The sequence below is a fragment of a genome, unplaced genomic scaffold (assembly GCF_019419815.1).
Source record: "Pyrus x bretschneideri cultivar Hongxiangsu unplaced genomic scaffold, Pyrus_bretschneideri_v1 Contig9, whole genome shotgun sequence".
Lineage (NCBI taxonomy): Eukaryota > Viridiplantae > Streptophyta > Magnoliopsida > Rosales > Rosaceae > Pyrus > Pyrus x bretschneideri.
In genome coordinates, this window is record NW_025999831.1 from 1,398,086 (window position 1) to 1,408,957 (window position 10,872).

The 10,872-nt window shown below is 38.5% G+C and overlaps 1 protein-coding gene across 1 annotated transcript; it reads left to right on the top strand.

Annotated features, from left to right (window-relative positions):
- The first annotated feature begins 7,173 nt into the window (after window positions 1-7,173).
- On the top strand, window positions 7,174-10,872 carry LOC103929617. Its single transcript, XM_009338838.2, has 12 exons — window positions 7,174-7,548; window positions 7,724-7,788; window positions 8,127-8,199; window positions 8,402-8,420; window positions 8,704-8,823; window positions 9,095-9,164; window positions 9,542-9,585; window positions 9,682-9,723; window positions 9,965-10,024; window positions 10,171-10,238; window positions 10,397-10,454; window positions 10,586-10,872. Exons 1-12 carry the CDS (start codon window positions 7,241-7,243, stop codon window positions 10,676-10,678), a joined length of 1,020 nt encoding a protein of 339 aa, XP_009337113.2. The 5' UTR covers window positions 7,174-7,240; the 3' UTR covers window positions 10,679-10,872.

Here is a 10,872-nt window from a genome sequence, read left to right on the forward strand (position 1 = left end):
TGAGAGCGAGGGACTCTTGAACGGCCAACTCATCGGACCGTCCTGAAAGCAGCCTACTATCTTTGGGAGTAAGGAGGTTCCTAGCTACTATCGTAGCTGTTGTTGCATCCGTCATCACGGAGTCTTCACCTGTAAGAGGGCCATTAGAAGATAAAAAAGACGGGCACCATACCTTACCCTGACGTGGCGCACTGCTGAGACTCAAATCTAAGCAAATGTTAGATGGGTTGGCCATTTTTCAAATGGTGTTAAAAGAGAAGGGTCGGATGGAGAAAAATCTCAAGGGGCTGTTAAAACAAAATACACCGGAGATGATTTTCAGGAATGAGCAACCTTCAAGATATGCATGTTGGAGGTAATCGATACCTCTATAAAGAGGAGAGGCGACACGACCACCGATTCAAAAATGGAAGAGACACCACTCTTCAAAATCTCAAAAGCCAGATAAAAGGCGTAAGTTAGGCGACGTTTTCTCGGCTTTTCAGAAAACGCGTTCAACTTTGTCAAAACATCTCTGACAAAGCCGCATCCGCACTACTGTTTGCCATTCAGAAATCGAAGAGACGCTTGCTCAAAAATCGAAGAAGCGTTTGTTCAGAAATCAAAGAGGTAACACCCTCCGAACCTCAAAAGCTGGGCCGCTTATTCAAGGATCGAAGAGTCATCACTCTCTGAATTTCAAAAGCTGGGCTCTTCCAGATTTGTCATCACCCTTCATATGCAACCCCAGCTTTGCAGAAATCACGGGCAACTTTGTCAAAGATTTCTGACAAAGTTGAGAACGCGTGAATCTTACTGTTCAATTACCCAACAGTTGTCGACAATGGTAAAGGAACAGTACCACCACTTACTATTGGGAAATCCCTATATATGTCAACCTTCATCTTTTATGGCAAGGCAGACCTGAAAAAAAAAAATGCCCAACTCTTCCTCACCTCTGAGGGCGCACTCCCAGCCCTGCTCTCAAGTACTCATCTTCAACTATTGATGTACCCCCAAAGAAGATACCAGATGCCTGGAATACAGATGAGGCAGGAGGAAACGGTAAATCGAAGAATGTGGAGACAAGCACAACAAATATATGTGCTGATTCATTCGCTGCTTTTTCAAAAGCAAAAGTATCTCATATCATCAAGGGCGAAAGCAAAGGTATCTCATATCATGCTTTTTCCCTATCTTTTCCTTTGCCCTTGTTCTCACCTGCCAAGACAAGGACAGAGAAAGCAATATGTCGGAACCTCCACTCAAACTTGCGCTGCCACCAAGAAGTGATAGTCCATTCAAATGCAAGGTTTGCATTCCACTCCTGTATCAGAAAACAAATACTACAAGAGAAGATGCCAAACCTGCATAAGGAAATACCACTTCTGCAAAGGGAGCAAGTAAGGTAAGTGAAAATGATACATCGAAGCATGTGGAGACAAGCACAACAAATATATGTGCTGATTCATTCGCTGCTTCTTCAAAAGAAAAGGTATCTTATATCATGCTTTCTCCATGTCCTTTCCTTTGTCCTTGTTATTACTCGCATGGCAAAGTGAAAAGAGCAATCAGCCGGCACTTGGAGTCAGTCTTCCGATCTGGAACCAACTACCTGGAATCTATTCCCTGGTTGCTTACCTAGCGTTGCTCTCGAGTAGTCATCTTCAACGGTTGATACACTTCCAGAGAATGGACCACTTCTGCAAAGGGGAGCAAGTAAGGCAAGTGAAAATGATACATTGAAGCATGTGGAGACAAGCTACAACTGCATATGCTGAGCTATCCTCTAACCCTCTTCAATACGAATTGGAGAGATTGAACAAAGAAACAGAAAAAAAGAGTAAGCTCAGACCTTCGGGGGAGACCAAAAGAATCCTGCTACCCAGTTCAAGAGTAGCACAAAGGAAAATCAACGAGTGGAGGAGAGCAAAAGAATCCTACACCCAGTTCAAGATCAAGCCTCGATGGCCCTTGAAGAAATCACAAGTCCGATTCAAAATCAAGTGTTCTCCACCCTTGAATCAAAATCAACTCCAGATAAAAGGAGTAAGTTCAGACCTTCGGGGGAGACCAAAAGAATCCTCCAGCCCAATTCAAGGTCAAGCCTCGATGGCCCTTGAAGAAATCACAAGTCCGATTCAAAATCAAGTGTTCTCCACCCTTGAATCAAAATCAACTCCAGATAAAAGGAGTAAGTTCAGACCTTCGGGGGAGACCAAAAGAATCCTTCAGCCCAATTCAAGATCAAGCCTCGATGGCCCTTGAAGAAATCACAAGCCCGATTCGAGATCAAGTGTTCTCCACCCTTGAATCAAATTCAACTCCAGATAAAAGGAGTAAGTTCAGACCTTCGGGGGAGACCAAAAGAATCCTCCAGCCCAATTCAAGATCAAGCCTCGATGGCCCTTGAAGAAATCACAAGCCCGATTCAAAATCAAGTGTTATCCACCCTTGAATCAAATTCAACTCCAGATAAAAGGAGTAAGTTCAGACCTTCGGGGGATACCAAAAGAATCCTCCAGCCCAGTTCAAGACTAAGCCTGTGGAAAATCAACGATTGGAGGAAACCAGAAAATCTTCCAGTCGAACTCAAGATCAAGCCTCAATGGCCCTTGAAGAAATTTCCAGCCCAATTCAAAATCAAGCCTCGACGGCCCTTGGGTTGACATCTACATTAAGGGACTTCAAAACGCATCTTCTACACGTGTCAAGCACATGTCTACGACGCGCCTTGAAGTGGGGGCATTTGTAGACATCGAAATTTCAGTAAAACAAATGTTCACCAATGCATTAAAGTTTTGACGTGTCAAGGCATACATGGCATACGCCACGTGTTGTACAAATTGTACACATGGCGTGTGACTCAACAAAATAGGAAGAAATACCCTTGAAGGATTAAGGCAAGTACATTTCAATCCATTGAGGATCAAAACAAGTTTTTCTTCTCATGTTAGGCAATGACAAGGCAAGCACACTTCAATCCATTACGGATCAAAGCAAGTTTTTTCTCATTTGGGCAATGACAAAGCATACACATTTCAAGTTTAAAATGGTGTTAAGTGGGAAATTAGGCCATAAGTTACACCACTTCAAGTTTAAAATGGTATTAAGTGGGAAATTAGGCCATAAGTTACACCACTTCAAGTTTAAAATGACATTAAGTGGGAAATTAGGCCATAAGTTACACCACTTCAATTTCAATATTGCATTAAGTGGGAAAATTAGGCAATGGTGCTTGGAAAGGAAAAAAATATTTTTGTGGTGGTGATTCATTCTCAAAGCCTATAAATAGGTTTCTCCATCAAGGTATCAAGCATCAAGGAATTCACAAATACATTTCTCTACTCCAAAATTAGAAGAGGAATTCCCCAAATCCTTGAAGCTTTGAAACTCCAAAGCTTCCAACCATCCAAATTCCCAAGAATTCCGAAGGATCAAGAAAGCTCTCTTCGTTCTTCGTTAAATCCTCTTTCAAGATCAAGCCCCGACGGCCCTTGAAGAAAGTGTTCATCCGTTCATCCTAAGCATAAGCCCCCAACGGTCCTTTGGATCAACAACCTCAACAAATCCACACATCCAATCGTTCTTCAAGATTAAGCCCCAACGGCCCTTGAAGATCCGCTCATCCATCAACCTTCAAGATCAAGCCCAAAAGCCCTTGAAGAAATCCACACAACCTCTTTCAAGATCAAGCCCCGACGGCCCTTGAAGAAAGTGTTCATTGTTCATCATCCGTTCATCCTAAGATCAAGCCCCAACGGCCCTTTGGATCAACAACATCAACAAATCCACACATCCAACCGTTCCTCAAGATCAAGCCCAAAAGCTCTTGAAGATCCGCTCATCCACCAACTCAAGATCAAGCCCCGACGGCCCTTGAAGAAAGTGTTCATCATTCATCATCCGTTCATCCTAAGCTCAAGCCCCAACGGCCCTTTGGATCAACAACCTCAACAAATCCACACATCCAATCGTTCTTCAAGATTAAGCCCAAAAGCCCTTGAAGATCCGCTCATCCATCAACCTTCAAGATCAAGCCCAAAAGCCCTTGAAGAAATCCACACAACCATTATTCAAGATCAAGCCCCGACGGCCCTTGAAGAAAGTGTTCATCCGTTCATCAACTGTTCATCCTTAGATCAAGCCCCGACGGCCCTTTGGATCAACAACTCATCCACAAACCTACACCCTACGAAGATAGAATCAGAGGACCAAATTTGAGAGAGATCGTAACCCCAAAATCATCAAACCAAAAAAATATTATTTTGTACACGTTATTCTTGTTTCTTGTTTCAAGGAACTTTCGTGTTCACAATAGCATTTGACACAGGTGTTAGAACAGGGCACAAAAAAAACTTTATTTGTGCGCAACTCTTTGAGCACACATGGCTGTATCGTGCCCTCTAATCAAAGGGCACGCTTATAGAAGGCACATATATAGTTTAGTTGCTGCATTGTTATGATTGCTTTATGGACACATATGTTGGTGCCCTTTGACCTTATAGGGCACAAATAACTTTTTGTGCACACTGACCATATTTTTTGTAGTGGATCCAAGAGAGAGAGGGAAAAGATTTCTACTACTTTCGGTTGAGATATTGCGTAACACCACCCAACAAATGTATAGCATACATTCTTAATGGACTTGTCCATTTATTCGGGCGAACCATTTAATATTGTGGTTTTCATATTTACAGTACTATAGTATACCCACCAAGGGTTAACTGCACTGGTCATTTGCTGACCTCCCACATTTGAGCTTTAACAAAACAAGAAAACAACTTGACTCAAAAACAATACGATAAAACAAGTTCAAGTTGGCTATTATCATGTTCGCGTCATTGTTGTGTCAACCTATTTAACATAATTAACAAACAATTTGTGTTTCGATTCAATCCACCTAATTTGAAAATAACACGCTTTAGCATGTTCATATAACTCTGGTAATTCGTATATAACCAATATAACTTGAATAACAAGAAAGAACCCATGTAAATTAATGATTAAATGGCAGCTTTATCCTGTTTATTTGATGTAGACAATATACTTTTTGGTTAGTTCTTGTACTTATGAACATTAACATGTTTAATAATCGAGTTGTGTGTTTGGGTTTGAAAAAAGAAAACAATTAGTAATCATGTGTTCCGCTTGACCCTAGTTAGTCGTGTTCGTGTGGACACGTACGAACCCGACACATGAACACAAACAACCACTTTTTGTAGGGTACATGGTAGTGTAAATTAAAAACAATAAATTTATTTAAACACACAAAAATATTAACACGATCTCTAATATACCTTATCATTATGTACGAGACCTACCTATATTTAAATGTGTATTAGTAAGTATGTTAATTTGTGTGACTAACAAGCATTACTAGAAAACTAATCCCACAACAACATAAAAAGCAATATCTTCACAACCAACGCAAGCAAAGGAAGTTCTAAGGCCTCGTTTGGCAGCTCGTACTGTACTGATTATTTTTGTCGGATAGGATAAATAGATATCGGATAGTACTGATTAAATTAATCAATTGTTTGGTGCAATATCAGACTAATGACCGTATTATTTATACTGTGTTTAGTACTGAATCGGATAAGAAAGGGGAAGAAAATTTTTTTTTGACAAGTTTCACATCTCAAATACTGATCATACTTCTCATTCAAGTTGTAGAACGCATTAATCTCTATCAAAAACATATGCCCAAATTCTCACAAACTCTTTTTCTTGCTCGTGAAGATGACGAGTTTCACATCTCAAACACTAATCATACTTCTCATTCAAGTTGCCCTTCTTCCAATGTTGCTCCATTGCAGGGTTTTCTTCCCAATGGATGCCAATCTCATCACCCAAACATGCAGAGTCTGTCCTCTTTCTCTTCCACTCGGTGGGTTGGGATCGAAATTCCATAAAATGGTTCGAAGGTTTTGGATAAGAGAATCGCAAGAATTCAAGAAAAAAAGAAATGGCCTTTGAGAGCTTCGAGTCTCAGGTATTCAACCCCAACAACAAATCCTAAATTCGAAAATTCTAATTAAAACACAAAATTACATAATTACAGATAAAACAATAACTAGATTCAAACAATTGAAAAAAAATTGCAAGAAAAATAGAAGGAGGGAGAAGAATACAGTGAGGGGCAGAACCTGGGAAGAAGAAGAAGAAGAATGAGAAGACAAACTTGGGAGTGGTTCATCTGGAGAGGACTGGTGCGGTTGGAGAGGAAGGAGAGTGTGAGAGTGCGTTTTCAGGAGGAAGGAGATAGCGAGGGTGCGTTCTCAGGAAGCCGACTAAATTGTACCATGGTTTTAGAGGGGATAAGAAAATGGGTGCTTACCGTATAAAACAAGTGGGCCCGCATTATTTAATCCGGTGGCTATCTAATATGAACGAACACCAAACATCGTAGTCCGTATTATTAATCTTATCCGGTGTACCAAATACGGCCTAAGTTATTAATTTAATTTCACTTAAAAATTTATTAATTTAATTTCTCTTTTTTCTTCTAATTGGAAATGGATGGAATTGAAATATGCCTTTTTGCCTATATTGGTGGCTTTGGAGCTGTATTGAATTGTCTCATTGAGTTTGAGATATTCTAATTGAATTTGACATGTACAATGTCGGTTGTGTTTTGCATTGTTGCTAAAGCAGAGGAGAGGAGGATTCTGCCAACCAATCACATATTTTGCGGAATTATCCATAATTTCACATACCAACCAATCACATATTTTAAACAACAATGTTTAGTTTCACAAAATTACGAAGGAATTCTTCCTTAAAACACTTCGTAGCTGATTTATTGAACTTTGTGTTTATAATCGAAATATTCATTTTACAAATAGATAAAAAATCATCTTTGCCAAAAAAGAAAAAAAAATCAATTAAAGCTAAGTTTATTTTGTTTTAATAAATAAATAAACAGTTTGTAATACTTACCATTTATTTTAGTGTTACATAACTAAACGGTCACATATTTTATTAATTTTAAAAAATATATTATTTATGTATGAGATGTTATATAAATGGTTTCGGTCATAATTACAAAACTCAATTATTATTCTATTTTGGAGCAAATCAGTCGTATCCGTAACTCCTCCATCCCCAGTTCCCAACCAATCATTTGCTTTGGAAATCTAGTAACGGCAAGTACATGTCTGTCTTCATGTTCACCAAAAAGTCAAATGATTCACAGTCACATATTTATATTTCATAATTCTCGACTCAATCTCTCCAAATCCAAACCCCCCCCAAAGCCATGGCCAAAGCTCTGAACTTAATTAACCATGCAATTTTCCCGCCCTTTTTATCCCCTACAACTACAATACCCAAGAGGAATTTCTGTATTGTTAGAGCTTCAACAGAGTCCTCTGAGACCCCCCAAACTTCAGCTTCTGTTCAAACCAAACCAGAACCTTCATCGCCGCCGGTAACATTTGCTCCTCCGCCCAATTTCAAGCCGCCGGAGCCAAAGCGGTTCGGTGTCAGGCCTGATAAAGTTTGGGACATCTTCGGGGCTTCTCTTGCCTTGTTCTTCCGGTTGGGGACTGGCGTTTTCGTTTCTGGGTAATCAAAATTTTCGTTTAATTAAATGTGTTGTGTTTTTGTTCAGTAACTCAAAGATTGTTGCTTTTTTTGCATTTGGGTTTGTTTACTGTAAATTTGTGCTGTGTAGTGTTAGCAGTATACAGTTTCTGACTTCATTTTCTTTTCCTTTCCTGTTTTGATTGTACAATGGCAGGTATTCTTTCTCTTTCGTTCCGAAAGATGATATTCCTGCGGACCAGTATGCTCTCGAGTACAATGGTACGTGTTAGTTTGAGTTGATATGATTTATGGCATGCCCTTTGTGAAATTAAGTGAATATGATTTAAGAAATTAGTTGTTAAATGGCTGTTATTAGTGTATATTGATTCTAATCAGATAGGGGAAACTTAAAGTAATTACTTTTAAGTTATGGAGCAGTTATTTCCTATGTTGGCCATCGTGATCTTTCTGCTATATGAAACTTGTTTTCGTCATCAAGCATTTTGTTGTCGTTGTGAATACGAATTTTTGGTTTGTTTTTTGAACACTTATGTTACAGCATCCTGAGTATAAGAGGTTTCAATATTTTTTCTTTCTGTTCAATTTTCATGTAACAGATTCTAAGGTCAAAGAGACTTCAAAAGTAGGCCCTCGCCCGGTGAAGCCTATTGAGATATATGAGTTTGAAGGGTATGTTTCATGCCATAATTTTGTTTAGATATATGAGTTTGAAGGGTACTATATATTTCATACCATAATATTGTTTCAATAATTTAGCTCTTTTCATTAGCATTTTCTGGCACCCCCTAAGTTTTTATCCATACATCTGTGAAACTGACATGTATTTTTTTTCTTTCTGCCCGGACATATGATTACCATGGATTATGTACAGCTGCCCATTCTGCCGTAAGGTAACTTCATCCCTAATACCTTTTTATTTAGTTCTGAAGAATTTCCATAGATTATATGTATATATACATATGGAAGCTTCCTTCCTTTTTCTTTGGGAAATTTAGGGAATGCTTTGCTTGTCAAGATCTTGGTTAAATATGTGTCTCTATGGCAGTTAAGGTCCATAGGAATACTGTAACTTAAGTCCATTGCTTCTGTTTGTCAATTGATTATGATGTATTTTGCTGAATATACCTATTGTTCCTTCTTTATTTTGTGGATTGACATTTTATGCATGTATAGGTTAGGGAAATCGTTGCGGTATTGGACCTCGATGTTCTATTTTATCCTTGCCCAAAAGGTGGTCCAAACTTTCGTCGCAAGGTTGTTGAGATGGGCGGAAAACAGCAGTTCCCTTACATGGTTAGATATTTTACTGTTTTTTGAAAATAGAGTTCAACGATTCCATCAACAAAAGCACATTTGAAAAACACTAAGCTTAATCTAAAGTTTCTCTTGGCTAAGTCTTTTAAAACTCAATGAAATATAAATAGCTCTCATAGTTTTTGCTGTCGCCATCATTCTTTAGTTTTGTTTTTATGCCTGCTGTAACATACAGCTTCTTTTCAGCTCGTTATCATATCACAATGGCTTTGAGTGGCAGCTACAATTCAATGTTTGTGTTTGGTTGCAGGTGGATCCGAACACTGGAGTTTCAATGTATGAATCCGATGACATAATCAAGTACTTGGTCGGGAAGTATGGTGCGTGTGGTCGCATTCATTTTGCTAGTCACTTTTACCTTCATTTTACAGTTTACACAGACATGATAGGGAATAGATATTAGATAGTTAGATACATAATACAACTACAATATAACGTTTGGATACGTTTTTATACATCAAATTTTTGGTAACTATTTGGCATGGAGGCAGTATAACTAGGCTCTACAAATTATGCTTCTATATCGATATGCATTTTCCCTTTTTTATCTTTGCTTTTTGCAGAAGCTACACTTTCTTGAATAAGAGATTTTACTTAACCATGTTATCCCCTTGATCTCTTATGCAATCATACCAATGATTTATACCAAAATTCTTTTTAAAATTTTTTATCTCCGGTCCCCCAAATGTTTGTGCAGGTGATGGAACTGTTCCTCTTGCACTGTCACTTGGTTTATTAACGGTTAGCATTTGACTCTTCTATCATCATCAATTTTTTCTCTGTAGAGTATGTTGTTAATTAATTTTTCTGGTGTGGACTTCTTGTTTTTTATTGCAGACTTTGACTGCAGGCTTTGCTTTGATTGGTCGTTCGGGAAAGGTTAGCTTGTTTGAATTCCTTTTAAGCCCGTAAATCCTTTCACAACTTCTTTCTTTTGCTTTGTTGGGAGCAGGGTGTGTGTGCCCTCCTGGTATATGCCTAGTTCATTAACTGCACGATGCATCAAACACTAAAGTTTGTCCACATTGAAGGCCCTTGTTAGGTTTTCAAGATTTCGCCGTTATATGTAATTTGTTTACAAACTTCATTGATCAATCTCTTGTTTTATAATTCTTTTCAGGGTTCTAGCTATTCTCCATCAAAACTACCACCCAAACCACTTGTAGTCTGGGCATATGAGGTTAGAGAAGCCCTTGATCTTTTTTTAGATATATGCATGTGTTGCTACCATGTTTACATATGAATTTTGGGTTCTTTTACTGATACATATATACTGATAAATCACACGCACGCCAAGCTTTAGTTTGAACCTTTTGTCTCTTCCAGGGATCGCCTTTCTGCAAAATTGCGCGTGAAGTACTTGTAGAGTTAGAACTGCCTCACATATATCGCAGGTAAATACGAGTAATACACAATTCTGAGTGAACTTTCAAATCAACCCATCGTCTTTGGAAGAACTTATTTAGCCTTCCTTTCAGTATCATCTGCTTCCGTTTTTGTGTACAAAGATGTAAAGTATATTACTGAGACATATTATGAATACTCCTTTCAGCTGTGCTCGTGGCAGTCCAAAACGACAAATACTGTTTGACAAAACCGGACGTTTTCAGGTACTTCCAATATTCTACAATGATTTCCTGAAGCTGTGATTTTATTGTAAGAGAATGAAAGATTTCATCTCCGTTTGACATGCCGTGAATTAGTAACTTGACGGTCTCAATCTTAACATTGTTTTTGACAGGCTCCTTACCTAGAAGATCCAAATACGGGGGTGGAAATGTTCGAAAGTGCAGAAATTGCGGAATATCTAAGAGCAACGTATGCTCTACAGTAAGTAATGCTTTCCTAAAGAACGCACACTTTTTCATTATATCTTTTTTAATTTTGTGTTGTATATTTTCTCGCGTTTTCTGTTACTACGAAAGTATATATGTCTTCGACGTATTCCCATATACCAAAATAATCCAACAGATTATTGGATGTGTACAAGTTTATCGTTTTCTAGTAGATTGCTTCGGTTTCATGCTC